Source organism: Nymphaea colorata, unplaced genomic scaffold, assembly GCF_008831285.2.
Source record: "Nymphaea colorata isolate Beijing-Zhang1983 unplaced genomic scaffold, ASM883128v2 scaffold0135, whole genome shotgun sequence".
Lineage (NCBI taxonomy): Eukaryota > Viridiplantae > Streptophyta > Magnoliopsida > Nymphaeales > Nymphaeaceae > Nymphaea > Nymphaea colorata.
This window is the reverse complement of record NW_022204641.1, coordinates 62,592-90,147: the sequence shown is the minus strand read 5'-3', so window position 1 is coordinate 90,147 and position 27,556 is coordinate 62,592. Positions and strand designations below refer to the sequence as shown.

Sequence of the window (27,556 nt, the reverse complement as noted above, 5' to 3'; positions counted from 1 at the left end):
GGATCTCCTGAATATTGGGTATCCGTCGTTAAACCGGATCGAATACTTTATGAAATGGGCGGAGTATCAGAAACCGTAGCCAGAGCCGCTATGGAAATAGCGGCGCGCAAAATGCCTATACGAACAAAATTCGTTATTGCGGAATAGGATATCGGACCAAAGGGATATTTATGAATGATGAAAAATATAATCTATAATCGCTGGTTTACTTATTTCTGGACAGAAAATTTCTTTTCCCCCTCGCCTCTTGCATTGAAAGAACTCAAATAAAAGAAAGATGATTCAACCTCAGACCTTTTTGAATGTAGCGGACAACAGCGGAGCTCGAAAATGATGTGTATTCGAATCATAGGAGCTAGTAATTACCGATATGCTCATATCGGTGACGTTATTGTTGCTGTAATCAAAGAAGCAGTGCCAAATATGCCCCTGGAAAGATCAGAAGTAATCAGAGCTGTAATTGTACGTACATGTAAAGAACTCAAGCGCGACAACGGTATGATAATCCGGTATGATGACAATGCAGCAGTTGTCATTGATCAAGAAGGAAATCCAAAAGGCACCCGAGTTTTTGGTTCGATTGCTCGTGAATTGAGACAGTTAAATTTCACTAAGATAGTCTCATTAGCTCCCGAAGTATTATAAATAATGAACGCTAGTAGACGAGACAATGGGTAGTAGGGTCTTTGAAATGGATAAATTAGTAGATTATGTCTCAGGCATATACCTTTAATGAAAAATAAAAAAGAAACATGTTGATTATATCAAAGCAAAAAAAAATGATAGTTCGTCATGGTAGAGACACTATTGCCGATATAATAACTTATATAAGAAATGCTGACATGGATAAAAAAGGAACAGTTCGAATACCATCCACTAATATTACCGAAAACATTGTGAAAATACTTCTACGAGAGGGTTTTATCGAAAATGTTAGGAAGCACCGGGAAAACAACAAGGATTTCTTGGTTTTAACCCTACGACATAGAAGAAATAGGAAAAGAGCACATAGAAATATTTTAAAGCGTATCAGCAGACCAGGTCTGCGAATCTATTCCAACTCTCAACGAATTCCTAGGATTTCAGGCGGGATAGGGTTGTAATTCTTTCTACTTCTAGGGGTATAATGACAGATCGAGAAGCTCGACTAGAAAGAATTGGAGGAGAAATTTTGTTTATATATGGTGAGGTGATCCATCTGGTATACGAATTTGATACGTAACTTCCTATTTATGAAAAGAGAGTAGAGGTGGGTTGTCTAATGTCACTCCTCCTACATTAGTTAATACTTCAAGGAGGTTACCTGGAATGAAAGAACAAAAATTGATCCATGAAGGTTAATTACTGAATCACTTCCCAATGGCATGTTCTGGGTTCGCTTAGATAACGAAGACCTGGTTCTAGGTTATGTTTCAGGCGGATACGACGTAGTTTATACGAATACTACCAGGAGATAGAGTAAAAATAGAAGTCAGCCGTTATGATTCAACAAGGGACGTATAATTTATAGACTTCGCAATAAAGATTCAAACGATTAGGTATTTAAATTTTCATGGGATAAATTTTAAGGCTCAAACACTAACTTAAGGTGAATAAAGAAAAGAGACTTATTTCTTTCAAAGAGTAGATTCGGAATTAAGGAACAACAAATATGAAAATAAGAGCTTCTGTTCGTAAGATTTGTGAAAAATGTCGACTGATCCGTAGCGAGACGAATTATAGTAATTGTTCTAATCCGAAACATAAACAGAGACAGGGATAATATTATAAAAAAAAAAGAACTTCACTTTCTAAGAGACCTAATGTACAAATAAATAAAGAATTTGTTTTCACATGAAATGGATATATCCGTATATCTCTGACTCATATTTATGAGATGGCAAATAGAATATGACAAAACCTATACCAAGAATTGGTTCACGTAGAAATAGCCGTATTAGTTCACGTAAGAGTGGTGTAGAACACCAATAGGAGTTATTCATGTTCAAGCGAGTTTCAACAATACTATTGTTACTGTTACAGACCCACAAGGTCGGGTCGTTTCTTGGTCTTCTGCGGGTACCTGTGGATTCAAGGCACAAGAAGGGTACCCCATTTGCTGCTCAAACCGCAGCAGGAAATGCTATTCGTGCGGTAGTAGACCAGGGTATGCAACGAGCAGAAGTCATGATAAAGGGTCCCGGTCTCGGGAGAGATGCAGCATTACGAGCGATTCGTAGAAGTGGTATACTATTAAATTTTGTACGTGACGTAACCCCTATGCCGCATAATGGATGTAGACCGCCAAAAAAAAGGCGCGTTTAGAAATAAAAATGGAAAAGATTCCAATCCAAGAGAAATAAATAATTAAATGATCTCATCAAATAATATTATATTAGTATGGTTCGGAGGAAGTACCAGTACCACTCGGACGCTACAGTGGAAGTGTGTTGAATCAAGAGCAGACAGCAAACGCCTTTATTATGGTCGTTTCGTTTTATCCCCACTTATGAAGGGTCAAGCCGATACAATCGGTATCGCGATGCGAAGGGCTTTACTTGGAGAACTAGAAGGAACATGTATTACGCGCGCAAAATCTGATAAGGTACCACATGAATATTCTACGATAGTAGGTATTGAAGAATCAGTCCATGAAATTTTAATGAATTTGAAAAAAATTGTATTTAGAAGTGATCTGTACGGAACTCTCGACGCATCTATCTATGTCAGGGCCCTAGACACGTAACTGCTCAAGATATCATCTCACCACCTTCTGTAGAAATAGTTGATACTACACAGCATATAGCTGTCCTAACGGAACCGGTTGATTTGTGCATTGAATTAAAAATTGAGAGGGGTCGTGGATATTGTACGAGAACCCAAATAACTATCAAGACGGAAGCTATCCTATAGATGCTGTATCCATGCCTGTTCGAAATGCGAATCATAGTATTCATTCTTATGGGAATGGGAATGAGAAACAAGAGATACTTTTTCTTGAAATATGGACGAATGGAAGTTTAACTCCTAAGGAAGCGCTTTATGAAGCTTCTCGTAATTTGATCGATTTATTTATTCCTTTTTTACATGCGGAGGAACAGGACATAAATAGAAATATGGAGGACAATCAAAAAAGGGCTAGTGTCCCTTTTTTACCTTTGATGATGGATTGGATAATATGAAAAGAGAAATCATATTGAAACGTATTTTTATTGATCAATTAGAATTGCCTCCTAGGACTTATAACTGTCTCAAAAGGTCTAATATACATACATTGCTGGACCTTTGAGTAAAGTCAAGAAGATCTTATGAGAATGAGCATTTTCGCGTAGAAGACGTAAAACAAATATCGACATTCTACAGAAGGGTTTCACAATCGACTTGCTTAAAAATTCAACTCAGTTTGAATCCCGTGAAATTTTTTTTTCATTTCGAATGAAAGCACGAAATGAAAAAATTATAAATGAAAGACTATTTATTAACTAGAAAATAATGAAATAAAATTTCTATTATTTTCTTATCTTTATCTTATTTCTTATTTTTTATAACTAAACTAACTATAAAATTATACTATAATTATTCTTCCTATATATTACAAATTATTATTCAATTCGAATTGAATAATAATTTGTAATATATAATCAATATACACACTAAAATATACACACTAACGAAAAAAGAAGAAACAAAAACAAAGTCTGTTTTGAATCTTCAGCATAGTCTGTATTCGTGGATTCTTCAGAATAGATCTATAATCAAATGAAAGAGATGTATCTAGGAGGATAAACTTTGAAGTATGCCTAACTAGATACATACGTAATATCCCGCCTTACCTTAGTATTTCAAGATCTATTTTAATTTGAAAAAGACCTAAAGTTAGAGACTTATCAATAGGTAATGTTGCTCCAATACCTAACCAAAGGCTACTGCCGTACCAATCAAAAAGACTGTTGTAGCTACTGGGCGACGGAATGGATTTTGGAATTTATTAACATTTTCCAAAAAGGGTACTGTCAATAATCCCGCTGGTACCGAAACCATTAAAAGAACACCCAATAACTTATTGGGTACTGTACGGAGTATTGAAATACGGGAAAGAAGTACCATTCGGGTAATATTTCCAAAGGAGTTGCAAATGGATCTGCCGGTTCACCAATCATTGATGGCTCTAGAACCGCTAGACCTACGTTACATGCAATAGTACCTAGAATTACTACGGAAAAATATATAAAGATCATTAGGCCATGCCGGTTCCCCATAATAATTATGTCCCATCCCCTTAGCCAATTTGCTCTTAATACAGGATCATTCAAGTCGGGTTTCTTTGTTATTGGGATAGGTGAATTCTTATGATCCATCCCCGAAAGAACCGGACATGATGATTTTCATCATCCAGCTCGAGCAATAATCAAAGAATGAAATGGATTCATATAAAATCCATATGCCATCCAGGAAACTATGTTCGTACAAATAAATGCTCAATACCCAAGTAGGCTTACATCGATCATGATCAAATGCTTTTTGGATTGTCTCATACCTTGTAATTGATGCACAATATTGTTTTTAGAGTCTTCTTACGTACAAAGGATTTACTTGTTACTAATAAAGTCTAGCCTCGATTCTTCCTTAGATCCCGTGTTTCACTCCGATAGTATCATAGATCGGGGTCGATGCAGGGGAAATGAATGCATTCCCTACTATAAGTTAAATAAATGGAAGTGGAATAGATAGAACATAATCTGGATCATGCCACATCACTTATTCTACTAGATCTTACGAAGCCTATTCATGCATGACATGATTCGGGTCTGATCATAGAAAGATTCTCCTCAAAGGAACCAGCCTATCCTCTTGCTCCGCAGGGGGGGCGGCGGTTGGAACAGAGACACATTTGTTTATGAATTCCAATGTGGCAGATAATATATCTGCATGGACCAATCAATAGTTCAAGTCACACACTCCCATAATCCATCCTCTCCTCCGAGAATCCACTTCAACTGTTCGTATCAAATAAAAAATACTTCGTGGTTGAAGGGAAATATCCAAATAACATGTCTTATTCTTTTCAATAATCCATATTTATAGCAATGAAATACAAATACTATTTTTTTGTTCCTACCCAAACAATATATTATATGATCTATTACAAATACCTATGCTCTGTCTTCTCTATAAAGGACCTGAAATACCTTGCTTACGTATCATTGAAAAGTGCATTAACATAAATACGGCGGTAAGAAGAGGTAATACAAAAGTGTGTAAACTATAAAAGCGGGTCAAAGTGGATTGACCCACGCTAGCACTTCCGCGTAATAACTCTACCAAGGGCGATCCCACTATAGGATAGCCTCAGGTACACCAGTTACAATTTTGACTGCCCAATACCCAATTTGGTCCCAAGGTAAAGAATAACCAGTTACCCCAAAGGATGCAGTCAACACAGCCAGAACTACACCCGTAACCCAAGTCAATTCACGTGGTTTCTTAAAACCACCTGTGAGATAAACACGAAATACGTGCAGGATCATCATTAGAACCATCATACTTGCTGACCATCGATGAACTGATCGGATTAACCAACCGAAGTTGGCTTCAGTCATTATGTATTGAACAGAGGCAAAAGCTTCTGTGACGGTCGGGCGATAGTAAAAAGTCATAGCAAAACCCGTAGCTACTTGTACTAAAAAGCAAGTAAGTGTGATCCCTCCTAGACAATGAAATATATTGACATGAGGAGGAACATATTTACTAGTTATATCATCTGCAATCGCTTGAATCTCGAGACGCTCCTCGAACCAATCATATACTTTATTGAGATAGGTGAACCGAAGGCGAAGGGACTCCCCCTCTAAGAACCGTATATGAGAATTTCGTCTCGTACGGCTCAAGCGAAAACACCCCAATACTGGTTCTGGTTGCAACGTGCAATAGAAAAGAAAGATTTGAAACCTTTTAGAGACTTCACTTGATTCAATCTTTCCAGATAAAATGAGGGAACCAAAACTCTAAATCTCTTCTTTGTGATGATAGCGCCAAAATATCAAGTTGGCTCATCCTATGTTGATTGTTACAGGCCTTTTGAATGTTCTCTTACCCTATTTTATTTTTGTTTATACGTAATACATACGAATTTACTATTGATAGGAATTATCTTGTTGAGACCCTATGAATCAATTGAAACCTCAGATTCCTACTAGAACCACGATGATTCAACAAAGAACAAAACAGAACCAAAGAGTTCTCTGAGTAGGAACCCTTTCGTTTGATCATCACTTCACTTATTCAATGAACAGATATAATAACTAAGAATCCATAGAAATATTTGTCCTGTCCCTCGCTCAGCTCAAACTAAGCATGATTCTGAAGGAAAAAGGTGGTTCGATTTCTGAAACGCCTCATTGAAAAGTTAATTGAAAAAAATAATAGTAGTTGGAGGCCGGTCACGAGGTATGAATAGTAGGTATGAATCATAGTTTAAATAGTTCTTAATCTATTCCATATAGTCCGTGCTCCAGATACTAGACTGACTATCTGACGGGCTAGAACCATCTCTCTCGATGAGATGACAGACTTATTCTCTGTACTATCAATAGGTATAACAAGTCACACACTCATATTCCGGAAATACCGAAACAAAAGAATTCCGCGGTCGAACTACCAAACAGAATGAGATGACCTAGAAATCCGAATCCTAAGTGATTCTTTTTTTTATTGAAAGTTAGGACTTATCCGTTCTTCTGGACCTAACTTAATGAAATACCATCCAGTAAAACGGAAGAATTATAAATCTCCAAAATAATAGATAGGAATACTGCAAATAGAGCCATTGCGACACCCATAAGGGGTGTAGTTCCCCATCCAGGGGCTACTTTACCATATTCCGAATTCAATGGTTTTAATAAATCGCCTACAATAGTCCGTCTTGGCCCAGATCTGGAACTACCCTCAATGGTTTGTGTAGCCATAAATCCTATTCCGTGCATTGTTTGAGATCTGTTGACTTTGTATACGATTCCGTTGTAAATAAACTATCTTATCGTAGATCCATCGTGGTCTTGAAATCACTTAATAATGGAAACTGCAACTCTAGTCGCCATCTTCATATCTGGTTTACTTGTAAGCTTTACGGGGTATGCCTTATATACCGCCTTTGGGCAACCCTCTCAACAACTAAGAGATCCATTTGAGGAACACGGGGACTAGTTGAAATGATGACCCTCCTCATCGGAGGGTCATCATTTCAATTGAGATAATGAAAAATCATTTCATCTTTTTATTTGGAACCTTAGGCGGTTCTCGAAAAAAGATAGCAAAAAATATTATCCCCAGAGTCGAGACCAACAGGAATGTATAAACCAATGCTTCCATAGATTCGATCGTGTTTTACAATTATAGCTTCCATACCTGTTCATTTGGGATCATTTCCCAGACAAGTAAAGGTCAAGAGTAATAGGTGATGATTCGAATTAATATTTCTCCAGTACCCTATATGAAACATAGGCTAGACATATGAAAGAAATGTTGTATCAGACTACTTGTCTCCTTGTAGTTGGATCCCCCAGTTTTTGGAAGGTTCCAAATTCCACTTGAGCATCTAAATCTGGGTCGATACCAGCAAAAACATCTCTGAACAAGGTTCTAGCACCATGCCAAATGTGGCCGAAAAAGAAAAGCAAAGCAAACGAAGCATGTCCAAAAGTGAACCAACCCCTTGGACTACTACGAAAAACACCATCGGATTTCAAAGTAGCGCGATCCAATTCAAAAATTTCACCCAATTGGGCACGTCTAGCATATTTTTTCACAGTAGCAGGATCATTATAACTGACTCCATCGAGTTCACCACCATAGAACTCAACAGTTACACCCACTTGTTCGACACTATACTTGGATTCTGCCCTTCTAAAAGGAACATCGGCTCTCACAATTCCGTCTCCATCTACCAAAACTACCGGAAATGTTTCAAAGAAGGTAGGCATACGACGTACAAAAAGTTCATGCCCCTCTTTATCTCTAAAGACAGGGTGTCCTAACCACCCAACAGCTATTCCATCCCCGTTGTCCATTGAGCCGGCTCTGAACAATCCTCCTTTCGCCGGATTATTACCGATATAATCATAAAAAGCTAGTTTATCGGGAATTTTAGACCAAGATTCCGATAAACTCAGATTTTCAGCTAGCCCGGCGTTAACTCTTCGATATATTTCTTGCTGGAAATATCCCTGATCCCACTGATAACGAGTAGGACCAAATAATTCGATCGGAGTAGTCGCTGAACCATACCACATAGTTCCAGCAACAACGAAAGCTGCAAAAAACACAGCAGCGATACTACTGGAAAGCACAGTTTCAATATTGCCCATACGTAATGCTTTGTATAGACGTTGGGGCGGGCGAACACTAAGATGGAATAGACCCGCTAATATTCCCAAGGTGCCCGCTGCAATATGATGAGAAGCTATCCCCCCCGGAACAAAAGGATCAAAACCCTCCGCGCCCCATGAAGGACTTACAGGTTGCACTTTTCCGGTTAGCCCATAAGGATCAGACACCCATATTCCAGGGCCATACAAACCTGTTACATGAAATGCACCAAACCCAAAGCAAGCCACCCCAGATAAAAATAAATGAATTCCAAAGATCTTGGGCAAATCCAAAGAGGGTTTTCCCGTACGTTCATCACAGAATATTTCTAGATCCCAATACACCCAATGCCAGATAGCTGCCAAGAAGCACAAGCCAGAAAACACAATGTGTGCCCCGGCAACACCTTCGTAACTCCAAATACCCGGATTGGTTACAGTTCCTCCTGTAATACTCCAACCGCCCCATGAATTGGTTATTCCTAAACGAGTCATGAAGGGTATAACGAACATACCTTGTCGCCACATTGGATCAAGAACGGGATCAGAGGGATCAAAAACAGCTAATTCGTATAGAGCCATAGAACCGGCCCAACCAGAAACTAGAGCTGTATGCATTATATGGACAGAAAGCAAGCGACCAGGATCATTCAATACGACAGTATGAACACGATACCAAGGCAAACCCATGGAAATACCCCTTCATCAAAGAAAAATAGACACTATGTAACTTTGTCACATTGGAAAAGACTATGCTATGGACCTCATTCAGTGATTATCTCGGTGCAAGGGTTCACATTTATTACGTGCCGCAGGTGATAGTAATAATGGAACAATTCCGTTCTGTTCGCAGGAACAAAGAGAAGCAGATTTATTTTATACCCGATAAGTACCAATACGCAATGGGGGGATTGGTCCCATTTTTTTAAGTGAATCCATTAGATACTTGTTCATCATTCGAAGGATCCGCTCCGTCCCTAAGAATTTTCTTTTTTCATTCTGTCTTCCTACATGAGTCTTCCAATCTATGTATAAAATATGATAAACAAAAATATTATGAGGACAATAAACCCATTGTTACGTTTCCACATCAAAGTGAAGTATAGTACTTAACCCCGTTTTCTTTAATGTAATGCCCATTGGTGTTCCAAAAGTCCCTTTTCGGAGTCCTGGAGAGGAAGATGCAGTTTGGGTTGACATATAGTGCGACTTGTCGGACATATTGGGTCATATGGGATTTCCCCGTTCTCTCCCCTGATCGAGATATACTCTCTTTCGCCTAAGAAAGATTGATTGAATCATCAAATCAATTCAATAATTCGGAGCGTGAAATGTGCAAATGGATCAATTCGTTTGAAAGATAAATATTATCTTATCAATTAGAATAATCTATGGTTGACTTGGAACAATAAAATGAAGTATCCAGGCTCCGTTCAGAAAATACCAAATGGGTAATATTGATTACAACTTCTATCATCTATCAGAAATAAGACCATAGGAGTGATCTCAAACCACTAATAAATATAAATGTGATGAATACATCGAATACTTGGTTGGTGGAAGGCATAAAAAAGTCGTAAGAAAAAAATAAGTGGTACTGGGGTCATTTGTCCTATATGTGCAAATGGAATTCGGGCGAATCTTTACCCGGAGTAGAGCATAAACCTAAAATAAGTGAAGAGGCCCATTCAGGAACAAGAAAATGGCATCGCGATTTGGATCTCGATGAAACAATACATCAATCAAAAGAATACATCAATAAAAAGATGTTCAGTGAATTCTTTTTGTAGGTTAGGAGGGCAAACCAAAACTAATTTTTGTGGAAAATGCAAATGAAAATAAACCCCTTCGTCAGGAAAACGCCTAAACTCAAAAAGAATAGGTCTGGAATCGACACATTGATTATTTTTTTTTCGAACTTTTTTGAACCGTATGTATCGAAAGGTGCGTGTACGGTTCTGCGGGGATACAATTTTTCCTAATCAACCGACTTCATCGAGAAAGATTACTTTTTTAGGCCAAGGCGTTGATAGCGAGATCTCGAATCAACTTGTTGGTCTCATGGTATATCTCAGTATGGAAGATAATACCAGGGATCTCTATTTGTTTATAAATTCTCCCGGCGGATGGGTAATACCGGGAATAGCTATTTATGATGCTATGCAAATTGTTCCACCAGACGTACATACAATATGCATGGGATTAGCCGCTTCGATGGGATCTTTCATCCTGGTCGGAGGAGAATTTACCAAACGTCTAGCATTCCCTCACGCTCGGCGCCAATGAGTTTTTATTTGACTTGAAGAAAAAATAAGACTATGCCTTCGCCATATGGAATATATAAGTAATAATAGCATGGCACGTTTAGTTCGATATGAGCAAATCATTATTGCTTCTTCATAACATGATTATGTATCGAGATAGTAGTATGAAACAAAAGGTTAGTCCCGATTTGATCTTATTCCTATGTTATTTATCGGGGTCCATTTCAGCGTCACAAACAACCCCTTTTCCTTACACAACATGAGTCTGAATATTTCTAAGCATGAAAAGAAAGGGATCATTTTCCTTATCATTTTTCTTATTTAATCAGACTCAGACCAGAAAGAAACTTTGGGATTGCTGAATCATAGAAGAGAGATGAATATATTATCTAAAGCAACGGAACCATCATAGTATTTTTTTGTTCCTACGAGGAGAAGGGTGGTAAATGGATCATCCAACGATTTGGATCTGATAGATCTATTTGTCTCTTTCTTTGATGTAAGAGAAGAGTAGATTCCATTGCGGAGCCGTATGCAATGTGCAAAAATTGCCTGTACGGTTTTCTATCTTTTTTATTTTTATTTATTCTTTTCGCTCCATTTTGCGAGATAGAGGAATCGTTCATTATGACATATTATAATCAGGGTTATGATCCACCAACCTGCTAGTTCTTTTTATGAGGCACAAGCAGGAGAATTTATCCTGGAAGCGGAAGAACTGTTGAAACTTCGCGAAATACTAACAAGAGTTTATGTACAAAGAACGGGCAAACCTTTATGGGTTGTATCTGAAGACATGGAAAGGGATGTTTTTATGTCAGCAACAGAAGCCCAAGCTCATGGCATTGTTGATCTTGTAGCAGTCGAAAATAGCGCGGATTTTGTGTAAATCGGTAATTCTACTTCGAACCATGGTTCGAAGTAGAATCTTCAACTCAAATGAAAGTAATTCATAATCATCAGGTTAGGATCGATCTAAACCAACCGATTCTATATACGATTCAGCATGCCAACTATTAAACAACTTATTAGAAACACAAGACAGCCAATGAGAAATGTCACGAAATCTCCTGCTCTTCGAGGATGCCCTCAGCGTAGAGGAACATGTACTAGGGTGTATGTGTGACTCGTTCAGATCATGAACTGTGACCTAAACTAAACCATTTTTCCAGTATCAATGACCAGTGCCAATGAAAATGAATGGGGTAGAATGGAAGAACTACATTTTTAAAAAAGATCTAATCTATCATATACCTCTATTGTGTATGGAATTTATGGTTTCCATTGGTGCAAATCCAATCGCCTTGATTTGAATTTGGGATGAAAAGCGATTCCTCATTGGTAGCGAATGGTTATCCATTAAGCGGGGAAATAGTATTTAAAAAGCATAAAGTTATATTGGTGCTCTTACTTATGAAAGAACGGACTGATAGGGTCAGCTACCTAGCCAACCTTCATAATTAAATACCGTCACTGTATGGATAGATCTCGTTGTGAAAAGACCTATTACTGGCTAATTCATGGGTAGAGCCAAATGGTGTGAACTGTACAAGTTACCAATAACATTGATTAAATGAGGGAAAGGGCTCCGGTGTATAGATAGGACCTCGCCGTTTAAGAAGTAACCATAGAAACGATGGAACCCACTATTTATTCATGGGGAAATGAACTGCCTGTAAGAAATAACAAATCGTGGTTGGGAAGGTTATAGTAGCAAAAGAAAGCCATCGGAATTTTTATTTTATACACCGGAAGAATCCGTTTTGCTTAGACCAAGAGAAGGAAAAAGAATGACTGAAAGAAAAGAAATGAAAATCAATTAGTTATTCATGAAAATCTTATTCATCAAAGTCCCATTTTAAACTATGACAAGAGTTAGACGTGGATATATTGCGCGGAGGCGTCGAAGGAAAATTCGTTTATTTGCATCAAGCTTTCGAGGAGCTCATTCAAGACTTACTCGAACTGCTACTCAACAGAAAATAAGGGCTTTGGTTTCCAGCCATAGGGGTAGAGGAAGGCAAAAGCGAGATTTTCGTCGTTTGTGGATCACTCGGATAAATGCAGTAACCCGCGAGAATGGGGTACCCTATAGTCGATTAATACACGATCTGCGCAAGAAGCAGCTCCTTCTTAATCGTAAAATACTTGCACAAATAGCTATATCAAATAGGAATTGCCTTTACATGATTTCCAATGATATCCTTAAATAAGGAGATTGATCGGAGGAGTCCGACGGAATAATTGAAATGAAACAGAGTTTCCCGGAGAATGACCCCGGGAAGGTAGAGTCAAAATAGCAATGTAAAGGAAAATAAAATGTAGTAGGAATGAACGAACCCATTTCAATAAAGAAATGGGTCTTCTTCCCCCATTCTTTCTTTTTTCTTCCGACACGACAATTGAATATGAGCTCCGGATCTTACGAACAAAGTATCACATCAATTTGAGTTATGATTTGAGTTCTGATTCGATTGAAGAGTGGTCCTATTTCTATTTTTTTCTGGTTCTAGTGCCGGTAGTTCTAGAAATCGACTCGGCTCTCTCAAATTGTTTCTCATTATTAAGAAAAGGTAACAAAGATAAAATACGAGCTTGTTTTATAGCAATAGTAATTAATCGTTGTTGTTTCAAGGTCAATCTATTCACTCGCCTAGGTAATATTTTTCCTTGTTCACTAATAAATCGACTAATTAAACTCATGTTTCTATAATCAATTCGATCCCCCAACCCAATTGGGGGCAAACGCCTACGAAAAGATCGCTTGGATTTACGAAAGGGTCGCTTGAATTTCTCCATGGTTTATTCCTTATCTCTAAAATACCATTTCTTCTCTAAAATACCATTTCTTCATTCATCTCGGATCCGCCCGAAATGGCATTTTATTTGCTCCTAGATATGTTATATGTAATTCCTTCCCGTTCCTTAAAATGTTGGCACACGCAAGGCAACACCGCATTCAATCTATTTCTTTATCTCCCCGTGAATCGTATGTTTGTAACAATAGGGACAGAATTTCTTCAATTCCAATCGACCAGGTGTATTGTGTCGATTCTTTTGAGTAATATATCTGGAAATGCCCGGTGATTCCTTCTTCTTATCGGCACCATTTCGGACACAACTGGTACATTCCAAAATAACCGTAACTCTGGGATTTTTACCCTTGGGCATAAACCTCCTTTGTATTTTGGATTCCCCCAACTCTTTCTTCTCTTCTTCAATCCGAAGAAGAAGAAAGGAGAAAGGAAAAAAATAGAAGTTGCTAACTGGAAATCTAATTATGAAAGATTTCGTTGCAAGTTGTAATCAATAGAATAGAGTAATACGTAATACAACTATTTACTACAATTCAATTACTATTCCTAATCTCAGTATTTTATTTCAGTATCACTTAATTTAAGTATCTTATCTAATCTTGAATATCCAAGCCTAGATCCACATTTCTATTTCTGTTCTCCCTCTATTTCTTCTACCCCGAATCCGAGTTTTGCTGAGGTTTAATTCACTTTTATTCTTTCTATTTCCCTACTCAACAAAAGTGAAGGGAGGGACAGGGGCTATTTAACAAACAGAGAATTTATTGCTATTGTTAGCCAACATCTTCTACCACATCGATAATACCACACCGATAACTAGAATGAAAAAAAGGGGAATGTCAACGCATCTGGGAATAAACGATTGATCTCTATCAATAGACCTGCTAAAGAACCGAACCATAGAGTAGTTAGCACAGGCGCTACGGAAAGGTATGTTTTGATATCTCGCATTGAAAATCCTCCTTCTTTATTTAACACATATATGATCAGATATATTATATATATAGTTGTGGATCACTTGTATTTGTGTGCGGAATCCTTAATTAACTAAAATGGATATGTACAACGATCCAGTAGATGAGATACTCCTGCCCCTGAATAAAAGAAAAAGTAAGTGCCCCGTTCCGTTATTTTTTTTTGTTCTTGAGCATATAAATACTCATTCTTTTATACGTTGTATTTCACCTTGGATTTCATATATACATAATTCTAACTCTTTTATTTTATGTTATGAGACCAAAAAGAAAAAATGGCAAGAGAAATGTATATAGATATATTTAAAGGAAATAACGGTGTGGAAAAGAAGACAGGGATTCTCTACAATGACACTGTACAACAATTGAAAGGGATGTAGCGCAGTTTGGTAGCGCGTTTGTTTTGGGTACAAAATGTCACGGGTTCAAATCCTGTCATCCCTACCTATTACTTATCTTACAGGCAGTAACATGGGATCAATTGAAATTGGGGATGGCATGATCATTAGTATCATTTAATGATACTATATGCAAGCTAAGAAGTATTGGGAAAAGATTATCTCTTGTCGTGATAAAGCGCTCTTAGTTCAGTTTGGTAGAACGCGGGTCTCCAAAACCCGATGTCGTAGGTTCAAATCCTACAGAGCGTGATGCTACTTTGTATCGAATCACATTAACTTGAATTGCGAACATCAATCGAATTCAATTTGACCTCCTGAGGGTCAAGGATAGGAGGTCAATGACAAGAAAAAAGAAATCTTACTCAATCAAAAGTCCAACTGATCGCCGCGTCTGTATTGTAAATATGCAGTTACAAACAATCCGGCTAAAGTAATAGGAATTAGACCTAACACGATTCCAAATAAAAAACTTCAATCATTTCGATTTGTTGTCTTGTTTGAAAGGGGAGAAAAGGTAATATCTATCTCTAATCCAAATAATAATCTGCATCACCCAGTAATCTCAACGTCCACGAATTTTCAATTGATGCTGGAAGTCAAAACCATAGAATACCTGGAATGGAATCTTACAGAAATCTGAATTTTAAAATTCTCATTTTTCTGATTTGATTGTTCATTCAATTAATTTCAAATAAGTCGTATCTTGCTCAGACCAATAAATAGAGCTGGGGTTATAGTTGAAGCAGTCAGTAGAAAACCGAAATAACTAGCTATAGTAGGCATGAAGGAACTAAATGAGATACGTTCTTTTATACATATGTTTATAAAGCACTTGCCTAAGTTTCCGTTTTTGCGAGATACCGAGCTACGATGATAAGAAAAAATCCAAATTGAAAGAGTTAGTCCTAATTTAATTTGTTTTCTTTTGATTTCTCAGTCATTTCATTATAAACAGGACTAACAAACGTGATGTGACGAAGGAAAAATCAATAGTAAATTTACCTTACTATGAATTCCTTATGAATTCCTCGTCTGTGACATCTACTGATCTCGTGATTCCGAATCAACAAATTGATTGAACAACTCGTATAGTAATACGAACTCTGTCTTGTAACTTCATTCACAAATGAAATTCTCTTTCATGGAAAACTATGGGATAGAAAGAAGAATTGGATTTTAAAATCATTCCAACTTGGATCATTGCTTTTCCTTTTCAATTGGATCCGTTTTGGAACGAACCGATAACGACTCTTTCTTATTTTCACTTACTTAATATAACTTAATATTTTTAATATTTAATATAATATAAGATATCTCAAAAGAAAAAAAAAGAAAAAAAGTATCCCACGACTTCTCAAAGCAAAGAAATAAAAAGCGTTATTTCAGATACAACTCGATTCCAAGATTAGCAATTACAATTATTTTGTTGTTCTGGGTTCCACATTTTTTTGTCTTTTCACATGATGTAGTCCTATCTTCTTGTAGGTGGGAACCCTTGAATTGAACCTAATGAAACAATCTAATGAAAAACCAGATTAGTTCAATCCATTATAGTTGCATCATGAATTTTGACTGCTCCAACTATGTTCACTTTCCCTTATCGAATACTATTTGCTATTGTACTGTCCAAACAACCCCTCTTATTGGAAGGGGTTAGAACGAAAATACCTTTTTCTACTTCTACAACCACGAAAACTCCTTTCCAGATTTTGCATTCAATTGTGGGAATATGATAATTTCATTCATGAATTATTAGATAAGATAGATTAATTAAATATAAATAAAAAATAAAAGCCATCGAGTCACCTTTACCAAGATCTTCAGCCTATCCCAAAACCGGTAAAACATTATATTACAAGTAATTTTCTATTCTATTGAATGACACCTGCTTAGGCCTATACAAGGAACAAGAAAGGAAGAAAGGAATTCTGTACTATTTTTTTTCGATGCTGATTGAAACAACATTGCTGTGTCAGAGGAAAGATAGCTATACTGATTCGGTATACTCTAAATACACCCTTGGTACAATATTGACGATCTCACAAAGATTGGATATCAGTATTTCTCCATTTACTGATCTCTATCTTTCACGAAATCGATCCCCCTTTGACTGTAATATTGGAGCTCAGCATGTCTGGAAGTACGGGAGAACGCGCTTTTGCTGATATTATTACCAGTATTCGATACTGGGTTATTCATAGCATTACTATACCTTCCCTATTCATTGCAGGTTGGTCATTCGTCAGCACGGGTTTAGCTTACGACGTGTTTGGAAGCCCTCGACCCAACGAATATTTCACAGAAAGCAGACAAGGGATTCCATTAATAACTGGCCGTTTCGATTCATTGGAACAACTCGATGAATTTAGTCGATCCTTTTAGGAGGCCTTAATGACCATAGATAGAACCTATCCAATTTTCACAGTGAGATGGTTGGCTGTTCACGGACTAGCTGTACCTACCGTTTTTTTCTTGGGGTCAATATCAGCAATGCAGTTCATCCAACGATAAAATAAATCAATCTAATCCGAATTAATTATAGAGCTACGACACAATCAAATCCGAACGAACAAAACGTTGAATTGAATCGTACCAGTCTCTACTGGGGGTTATTACTCATTTTTGTACTTGCTGTTTTATTTTCCAATTATTTCTTCAATTGAGAGAAAGAAAGGAAATTCTCTTATCTCATTCGGAAGGATATCATACCCATAACTATCCATGACTGTTTATGTCTATAGCATGACCACTTGATGAAATGGGGAGGGAAGTGAGGTAAATGGCCGATACTACTGGAAGGATTCCTCTTTGGCTGATAGGTACTGTAACTGGTATTCTTGTGATCGGTTTAATCGGCGTTTTCTTCTACGGATCATATTCCGGATTGGGATCATCCCTGTAATAATCGGATGAACCGTACTGTAGACATGAAAGAGTAAGAACTCAACAGGACCTGACCCCTCCTTATATGGATTTGAGGTCCTGTTGAGTTCTTACTCTTCGACCAAGACCTTGACCCATTCCATAAGAGGTGGAAATTCATCCAGTCAACACAATCATAATATATACATGTATTAGATTTTTCTAAATGAAAAATGGTTGATTGGCCCCGATGAAATTACTACATTCCTTAATTTTTTATAATGTTTTTGAAATGTTGAATCCACTGATTGATTCATAGTATCTATAGATATAGTGTGGACTTTTCCGAAGTAAGAATAAAGTAAAGAAAGAAGGATCTTTTGAATGACATAAATAATATGGATTTCTACAGATGAAACACCTTACAAATCATTCCTATACTAAACTAATTGGAAACTAGGAAACTATAGAAAAATAAAGTTTGAACTGTCACTTTGATGTGAGTGATGAGATCAGATAATAAGGTATAATAAGATAATCAAATTAATAAGGATTTTGATATGCCCGAAAACCCAAGATTTCCACTTTTTGACCCGGAATTAGAACATGAAAAATCTTTTTAAGCGAGTCTTTTTTCTTTTTATAAGTTCATTGAAAATTATAAGTTCATTGCAAAAATTCCATTTGCTCAATGGAGTTTCTCTTGCCCCTCTTTTTTTATCCCCCATACTTCTCTTCTTTCTTATGAATTCAAAGAGGTTCCGATAAACCCGCAATTCATATTTATTTGATTTGACGAATGAGACCCAGAACCTTTATTATTTCGACGCAACGAAAGAGCGGAAAATTACTTTTCTTTCTTTGTAGAAAGAAGATTTGGGAGACGAGTAATCTTTCCTGGAGCCTTCCTTTTTTCTTCATTTATCCTGCTTTCTACCCCTGCTTCCCACTTATGCGTTTATTAGATATAGAATCTAAAAGTATTGAGGCATTACGTGCCATTTACCATGTGGCAATAAGAAACCTGGCATAATCACACTAAACTAAATTTTGTAAATTTTGATCCAATCATCTTCTTTTGCAATTCCATACTATTGCTATTTTCTAATCTGGAATACAAGTCATCTCCGATATCTCGAAATAGTATAATAAAAAGCAAGCAAAAAGGGGCTTTCCATGATTTTTGACCGCGCATACACATAATATAATTGCGATCAAAAAAAATTCAGCTTTTTTACCAGCTCTATGTTGAGGAATCCGTGGATCTAGAAATTCATTTCGGCTAATTGAACCTTCTCAAATTGTTTCTTTTTAAGAACCAAAAAGATTTGCGCCAGAATAACAGATGCTAAGAAGAACAAAAGGCCTTGGATACGCAATGGATCTTGAAGTACTATTTCTGCATCGCCTTGACCAAAACCACCTACATTGGGATTACTTGTTAATGGCTGATCAAGCTTGATGTATTCACCTTCAGAAACAAGAAGTTCTGGTCCTGGAGGTATAATATCAACCGTTTCGTGTCCATTCGATGCATCAGATATGGTTATTTCATATCCACCTTTCTTTTCTTTACGTACTATTTTACTTACTATCCCTGCTGCTGAAGCATTATAGACTGTATTGTTACTCTTGCTCCCATCAGGATAAATCTGACCCCTTCCCCTGTTCCCACCTACATATATAGGATATTTTAAGAAGTGAACCTCTTTCTTAGTAGCGGGATCTGGAGAAAGGATGGGAAAGACGATTTCACTATATTTCTGACCAGGAACAGGGCCCACCACAAGAATGTTTTTTTTATTAGGACGATAACTCTGAAAAGACAGATTACCCATCTTTTCTTTCATCTCGGGAGAAATACGATCGGGGGGAGCTAATTCAAATCCTTCGGGTAAAATGAGAACAGCCCCTACATTCAAACCTCCCTTTTTACCATTAGCAAGAACCTGTTTCAGTTGCATATCGTAGGGGATTCTAACAACTGCCTCAAATACAGTATCAGGAAGCACAGCTTGTGGAACCTCAATATCCACGGGCTTGTTAGCCAGGTGGCAATTAGCGCATACAATACGCCCAGTTGCTTCTCGCGGATTTTCATAACTCTGCTGCGCAAAAATGGGATATGCATTTGAAATAGATGCCCGAGTCATTACATATATCATCATCGATACAGAAATGCATCGAGTCATCTGTTCCTTTACCCAAGAAAAAGTATTTCTATTTTTTTGCATGGTCTAATCATTGATCCCGGAAATTTCTACAATAAATTAGGTAGGGAGTCAGTATAGTTCCCTATCCCCGATTCTGCCATTGTATGGAATACAGAAGTAATCTAATCCCCTCGACGAGTCAAAGCATAAAGAATGAGTAAGATTTTGAATGGTTTGTTTATATACAAAGTGACATTACAATTTTCTTTATGTTATCAGATTAAATCAGTTCTTCACTCATTCAGTGAATGATAAATCACTACAAGTGAAGGAGATACACGGTTTAAATAATGAAAGATCCAATATTTCAAAATTGTATCTAGAATGACCGGAAAGGTAGAAACGAGACCGGATATAATTTTATCATTCTGAACAAATCCAAAATCTTTGTAGAACGAACCAATCATTAGTTCCCAAGCGTGGGGCGAATGGAATCCAATACATAAATCGGTTAATAAGAGAATGGAAAAAGCTTTTATTGTGTCGCTTAAGTTATAGAGGAATTCCTGAACCCAAGAATTCAGAGTGATAAGTTCTTCATTACCCAGAATAGAATAAGCACTTAGAATAGCGAAACAGGTTATATTTGTCGAGAAATGCAAAATAATATGTATATGATCTTGATTGTGCATTCTTACCAATTGTATCGTTTCTTTGTGGATTCCTATACGAAGCTTTTGTATATGTGTCTCCGGATACTCCTTTATCATTTCGTCCAACAAGAAAAGTTCTTCTAATTTGATGAATCCTTCTAGAATGTTCTTTTCTTGAATATCATTCAAAAAAGTTTCGGATTGGCTGGTATTCCACCAATTAGTCACCCAAGGTTCCATACTTTTATTAAATGAGAGAGAAATTCCCCAAGGCAGAAATACGATAGATGCAAGATATGGTAGGGGATTCAATGCTTTCTTTTTCGTCACTTCCAATCCGTGAATTGTTAATGAACCTGATTCATTTGTTGACTATGTCTGATATTTGTATGATGTATGAAGCACGAGTTCTATAACGAGGTATGGAACCTATGGATCTATTTTCCATTGTGTAATTTGTTTAGTCCTTGTCTCCAGAAATGGAATAAGGGTTAATTTATTTCGAATGCGGAGGTAATGAAATAGTGGCCCCAGACATCTCAATCGGTCAAATTCGGATCAATTGCATGTTCATTTGGTCTTTTTGATGAATGCCAGAAAGAAGCACTTGAAGTAACAAACATGAATATTATTCGTATTTCGAGAAAAACTCTTTTGTTATATCAATCAATTATTTCGAATTGTTTCACTGATTATCCACATCCCAGGAATAATCGAGGGGATAATTCTGAAAAATACCGATGATGAAATCCGAAATAGTCGGCAAAACGGGAGTGGTTCTAAAAAATCCAATTGTTTGGTCATCAAGAAACAAGCATTAAGAAAGATGAATAAAAAGAAAGGTGACAAAAGAGGGATAATTTACTGGGTATGATCCATCTTATCTTCATCTATTCTTATCTTCATCTATATATAATGTAATGTATTGATTCGAAATATTGGTCCTAAAATCCTAAAATATGGATTCTGTACTCTGACCTGATATATGTGATGAATACATACTTATGAAACTTGTTAATAATATGAAAATGAAAGAATTCAGTGGAATTTCATACGCATGAAAAATAGTTTTGATGGACTAAAATCACTTCATGGTATGATTGTTCCATAAGTCCACCTGCTCCATGGTACGCAGGACATGGTATTTCCATCGGGATGTGGGAAATAGGATTTAACTAAATGTTTTCATCAAAGGAGCGAAACATCAGTTATAGTTATATTAAAAGAAAAAAAGAAAAAGGGATTCTTGGGTTCCCTCCCTCTCCCTCGTGACGAGGAGCACTCATTCCTCGATTTCTTTGTTTCATTTCAAAATACTTCAATTGGTACGCGCAAAAAATAGGCCGATTCGGCAGCTTTTTGTTCAATTTCTCGTGGAGTTAAATTCTCATCGGTACGCGTCAATGGAATGTCTCCCCGGCCCCCAATTTCCATATAAAGGACACGGCGAGGAAAAAGACCCTCTTTCACTTCTATTCTGATCGAACGGATATCTCTTATACGGAATCGAAAGAAGATGCGACGATTTCTTCCAGGAAATCCCCAACGAAAAATACACACTATTCCTTCTTTTCTATCGAATTTGTCATAACCGCTACCTACACTCCACAAAATTGTGCACCACAAATAGGAGCTAATGAATAGACCCGCGATACCGTAGAAACACATTACGATCCCTTGTGGAAAAAAAACGATTTGCTGAGATGGGAATAAGGATATCAGATTCCTACCAAAATAACTGGAAGTTCCAACCAATAAAAATCCTAGTGAACCTAAAAAAAGGATACAGGCCCAGCAGAAGTTACTTATTTTTCTAGAACCCGTTATAAGTTCTATCCATATATGTTCTGATCGCCAATTCATACTAGATTAGATCGAGTTTCATTCTATTGGAATTGAGAGAATCATCAAAATGAGTTTTTTGGCTCCCAAAGTAACTTTCATCCGCTAATACTATCACGATGTAAATCATCAATCAGGATTCATTCATCAAATCAGTTAGATAGAACTAACATCTCCACCCATTCAAACTAGCATCACCCTCATTCATATGATCTAGATATATCTATTTACATATCATTATCATACATAATATATATTCCAGATATCCGATCGACCCGTTGAAATAAAAGTCGAGCTATAGATGCATAAACATGGATTGATCCATATGATCATCTATTTACATTTGTGGTTTGTGTCCGAAGTCCGAAGCCGCATGTCGTACCATTCCCATTAAATGAAATGAAAATCTGTATTATGATCCAAAGATTGAAATAAATTGATGAGATTGGAGCCCATCATATCTAGACAATCTTGTTTTTTTGAACATGGAAAAATAAAGAAACCATTGCAATTGCCGGAAATAATAGGCCTACTAAAGGCACAAAAATAGAGGGTAAGTTGAGATCTGTCATAGAATCGGTGCCTCGGTGTATTTAATTGATACTTCTCTTTGTTATAAAGATATCTATTATAATTATATATTATAATTATAAGTATATTAATATAATATTCTAAGTTATTAGAATATGAGTGCAAAGAATGTGGATCTAAACTAAATAGAAATTAGTGTACTTACCCATCCTTTTCCGGGAAATATATGTATGAGAAGAGAATCTTATTATTCTTATTCCTCCCTTATGTTTCTAAACAAATTTCTTCTCAAGGATTCGTTATAATTTGATCCAACAAGGATTCATATTACAAATGTATGATTCTCGGGAGATATAGAAGTGTTGCATATTGATTTCTATATCTTAGTTAGGTTGGAACATTTGATATGTAACAAGGGGAAGGGGGCTTTTTTGGATTTCTCTAATTTGGATTTCTCCGAAGGAAAAAGACACTACTTTGATCTTTTATCCTGCTCTGTTGCTAAAGGGTCCGTCCCTGATCTGATTACTCATTAGTAAAGGTAGGATAAAAGAAAAGATGGATCTGGAGAAAAAATCCTCTGAAACTTCTGATTCTTACTACTTCACTACAATTACAAATTGTCTTTATGCCAGCAAAGAAAGCTCCATCCTTGCTACTTCAATTCTGATAAACGAAATGAACTACTTTTTTGCCTACAAATAACTAAATCTATCGCTCTACTACTTTTTTGACTTGAATTTCTTTGGTTCAAGTTCAAGGGCGGGGAAAGAACCCATGGAACTGAAATAACTCACTCGGAACACCTTTTAAAAGATTACGCGGTACGATTGGATCAAATAAACCCTTATTGAATAAATACTCCGCTACTTGTGAACCCTCAGGTACTGTCTTCTTCAATGTTTGTTCAATTACTCTTTTACCCGCGAATGCAATGTAAGCATTGGGTTCGGCAATAATGATATCTCCCAACATACCAAAACTGGCTGTCACTCCACCAGTTGTAGGGGATGTAAGGATTGATACATAGAATAATTTTTTATTTGATTGATAATTGTATAAAGCGGAAGATATTTTAGCCATTTGCATCAAGCTCAAACTTCCTTCTTGCATGCGCGCTCCTCCAGAAGCACACACCATAATAACTGGGAGAGATCTATCAGTAGCATACTCGATCAAACGTGTAATTTTCTCGCCTACTACGGATCCCATACTACCCCCATGAACTTAAAATCCATAACACCAATTGCTATAGGAATACCATTGAGTTTGCCTATGCCTGTTTGAACAGCCTCAGCCAAACCCGTCTCTATTTGATAAGAATTGATACGATCCCTATAAGGGTCCTCCTCAGAATGAAATTCAATAGGGTCCATAGAGACCATGTTTTCATCCATAGGGGCCCAAGTGCCTGGATCAATCAAAAGTTCGATTCTATCTGAGCTACTCATTTTCAAGTGGTATCCACATTGTTCACAAATATTCATTTTTGAACTAAAAAATTTCTTATAATTTAATCCATAACAATTTTCACATTGAACCCATAAATGTCTGTATCTTTTATTTCTATCTAAATCATTATGTCTTCCGAAATCACTGTCACTAACACCACTAGTTTTTAGATTGGAGCTCCCACGGTCACTACCCCTTTCACTATCGCTACAAATGTAACTATAAATGTAATTGTCACTTGAATTGTTGCTACCATTTGGAATGCAACTATCCATATTGGTTTCAGAACGAATATAACTGTCAATGCAACTATTTATGTGACTCTTCCAACTATGCCTAGTATCATACACGTAATGATCATAATAGCGATTGTAACTCTTAGACCCATTATTTAGATTCAGATAACTAGAAAATAAACTTTCTAGTTCACCCAGAAAGTAACTATCAGTGTCAATCTCAAAAATCTGATTTTCAATATCGAAATATATGGAATAACTGTCACCATTACTATCCCTAACCCAAAAAGTCTCACCAGAGATGAGACTCCAAACGTCCTTGACACCGCCCAAGTTGAGTAAATAATCAACATTACTGCAACTATAACTGCCCCTACCACTCCAACTATTAACGTTTTTCTCACTATCATTTATAATGGGTTCTTCACTCCCGCTGGTATTTCCAATAGGGCCAAGACTCGCACTTAGTCCACACCTGCGCCCTAAATCCTCATTAGACAACATTGAATTTAACCACCATTTTTCCATAAAGCCCCTCCGCCTCCTGTTTGGAAATACAATACAATATATGAATAGTCATTCGCTGAATAATCTACTATTTCATTTCCGATCGGAATAAGCATATGGATCCAATTCTTAGGATTATTATCTCATACTCTAATACTAATAATAAGAAGTGAGTATTGAAAGAAATGATTCCTTTTTTGTCTTATGGAAGCCGGAGTATCACTCACTACACTATCACTATATATGATATAATGGAATCTTTTCTTCACTTCAATAATAAATTAAATAAAGATCAATTAAAACAGAGGTTTTTCTCCCATGTCGTAGACAAATACTCATTAGAAAGATAGAAAGAAAGATCTGTTCCCTCCTCTGAATAATTTTTGTATATATTATGAATATTAGTTTCTATTGAAACATGGAACGAAAAGGACAATATACGGGATGAGTAGAAGGAGTTGTGACCCTTAGCTTGATCTATAGTCCACAACTAGAGAGAATATCAAATGATCCGCCAATCCCGAGGATCCATGGGTTCATTATGGATCCAACAATAGAAAGATTGAACTCTTTAGTTTTAAAGAGAAGATTTTAATTTTAGATCTTGCTTGCATACTGCATAGCATACGTATGTACATATTGATATATGCAAATACATAGGAGCCTTATTCTTTAGTTGGTTCGGCTCAATCCTTTTATTTAGTAAAAGATTGGGCCGAGTTTAATTTTAATTGGTGGAACGAACGGGAATCCGAATCACTGAATTACAAGACATCCATTGCTTCGAATTCAAATTTGATCTCTTTCCATACCTCACAAGCAGCAGCCAGTTCAGGACTCCATTTGCTAGCTTCACGAATAATTTCATTACCTTCACGAGCAAGATCACGTCCCTCATTACGAGCTTGTACACACGCTTCTAAAGCTACCCTATTAGCTACTGCACCAGGTGCATTCCCCCAAGGGTGTCCCAAAGTTCCTCCACCGAACTGTAGCACGGAATCATCCCCAAATATCTCGGTCAGGGCAGGCATATGCCAAACGTGAATACCCCCTGAAGCCACGGGCAGAACACCTGGCATAGATACCCAATCTTGAGTGAAATAAATACCGCGACTCCGGTCTTTTTCAATAAAATCATCACGTAGTAAATCAACAAAGCCCAAAGTGACATCTCGTTCCCCTTCCAGTTTACCTACTACGGTACCAGAGTGAATATGATCCCCCCAGACATACGCAACGCTTTAGCTAGTACACGGAAGTGAATACCATGATTCCTCTGTCTATCAATAACTGCATGCATTGCGCGGTGGATGTGAAGAAGTAGGCCATTGTCTCGGCAATAATGAGCCAAGCTAGTATTTGCGGTGAATCCCCTGTTAAGTAGTCATGCATTACGATAGGAACTCCCAACTCTCGGGCACATACCGCCCTTTTGATCATTTCTTCGGATGTACCTGCAGTAGCATTCAAGTAATGTCCTTTAATTTCACCTGTTTCGGCCTGCGCTTTATAAATAGCTTCGGCGCAAAATAAGAAACGGTCTCTCCAACGCATAAACGGTTGGGAGTTCACGTTTTCATCATCCTTGGTAAAATCAAGTCCACCACGGAGACACTCATAAACCGCTCTCCCATAGTTCTTTGCGGATAACCCCAATTTTGGTTTAATAGTACATCCCAATAGGGGACGACCATACTTGTTCAATTTATCTCTCTCAACTTGGATTCCATGAGGTGGGCCCTGGAAAGTTTTAGAATAAGCAGGAGGAATTCTCAGATCCTCCAGACGTAGAGCTCGTAGGGCTTTGAACCCAAATACATTACCCACAATGGAAGTAAACATGTTAGTAACAGAACCTTCTTCAAAAAGGTCCAAAGGATAAGCTACATAAGCAATATATTGATTTTCCTCCCCAGCAACAGGCTCGATGTGGTAGCATCGTCCTTTGTAACGATCAAGGCTGGTAAGTCCATCGGTCCACACAGTTGTCCATGTACCAGTGGAAGATTCGGCAGCCACCGCAGCTCCTGCTTCCTCAGGCGGAACTCCAGGTTGAGGAGTTACTCGGAATGCTGCCAAGATATCAGTAGCAAGGGTTTCATAATCAGGAGTGTAATAAGTCAATCTGTAATCTTTAACACCAGCTTTGAATCCAACACTTGCTTTAGTTTCTGTTTTTGGTGACATAAGTTCCTCCCCACAACTCATGAATTAAGAATTCTCACAACAACCGGGGTCTACTCGACATGGATTAGGCGTGAATGAAACCTTTCACAGCAATCCCTGACAAAATTCTCAACTAATATCAACTAATTAGAAATTGAAATGCTTCATTAGTGGACCATAGTATTTGATTCGTCAAATGTATCATTATTGTATACTGTTTCATATGTATGGCGCAACCCAACCCCTTTTTCTCAAGTTCCTAATTGGTCTCCTTCTGCTTTTTTTCGTTTTTTTATCTATTTTATCTACTAAACAAACCAATTAATATAATAAAAAATTGACTCTTGACAGTGA

The 27,556-nt window shown here is 37.1% G+C and overlaps 2 protein-coding genes, 2 non-coding genes and 4 pseudogenes across 4 annotated transcripts; 3 read left to right on the top strand and 5 right to left on the bottom strand.

Annotated features, from left to right (window-relative positions):
* The first annotated feature begins 333 nt into the window (after positions 1-333).
* LOC126409371 (DNA-directed RNA polymerase subunit alpha-like) lies at positions 334-3,268 on the top strand (annotated as a pseudogene).
* Positions 3,269-4,803: 1,535 nt separating this feature from the next.
* On the bottom strand, positions 4,804-7,401 carry LOC126409351 (cytochrome b6-like; annotated as a pseudogene).
* Positions 6,817-9,249, bottom strand: LOC126409356 (photosystem II CP47 reaction center protein). The gene has a single exon (XM_050075389.1). It carries the CDS (start codon positions 9,030-9,032, stop codon positions 7,506-7,508), a length of 1,527 nt encoding a protein of 508 aa, XP_049931346.1. The 5' UTR covers positions 9,033-9,249; the 3' UTR covers positions 6,817-7,505.
* A 5,517-nt stretch (positions 9,250-14,766) lies between these two features.
* Positions 14,767-14,840, top strand: TRNAP-UGG (transfer RNA proline (anticodon UGG)). The gene has a single exon. It is a non-coding gene; the product is annotated as a tRNA-Pro (tRNA).
* Positions 14,841-14,972: 132 nt separating this feature from the next.
* Positions 14,973-15,046, top strand: TRNAW-CCA (transfer RNA tryptophan (anticodon CCA)). Its single transcript has one exon. It is a non-coding gene; the product is annotated as a tRNA-Trp (tRNA).
* A 3,226-nt stretch (positions 15,047-18,272) lies between these two features.
* On the bottom strand, positions 18,273-23,555 carry LOC126409366 (cytochrome f). Its single transcript, XM_050075392.1, has one exon. The coding sequence runs from the start codon at positions 19,891-19,893 to the stop codon at positions 18,925-18,927; it is 969 nt and encodes a 322-aa protein (XP_049931349.1). The 5' UTR covers positions 19,894-23,555; the 3' UTR covers positions 18,273-18,924.
* Positions 23,556-23,586: 31 nt separating this feature from the next.
* On the bottom strand, positions 23,587-25,205 carry LOC126409361 (acetyl-coenzyme A carboxylase carboxyl transferase subunit beta, chloroplastic-like; annotated as a pseudogene).
* Positions 25,206-25,327: 122 nt separating this feature from the next.
* On the bottom strand, positions 25,328-27,506 carry LOC126409362 (ribulose bisphosphate carboxylase large chain-like; annotated as a pseudogene).
* Between the last annotated feature and the right edge of the window lie 50 nt (positions 27,507-27,556).

Bases quoted from the DNA above. Each gene is read 5' to 3' on its own strand.
- LOC126409356 (XM_050075389.1), bottom strand. From the start codon at position 9,032: ATGGGTTTGCCTTGGTATCGTGTTCATACTGTCGTATTGAATGATCCT.
- LOC126409366 (XM_050075392.1), bottom strand. From the start codon at position 19,893: ATGCAAAAAAATAGAAATACTTTTTCTTGGGTAAAGGAACAGATGACT.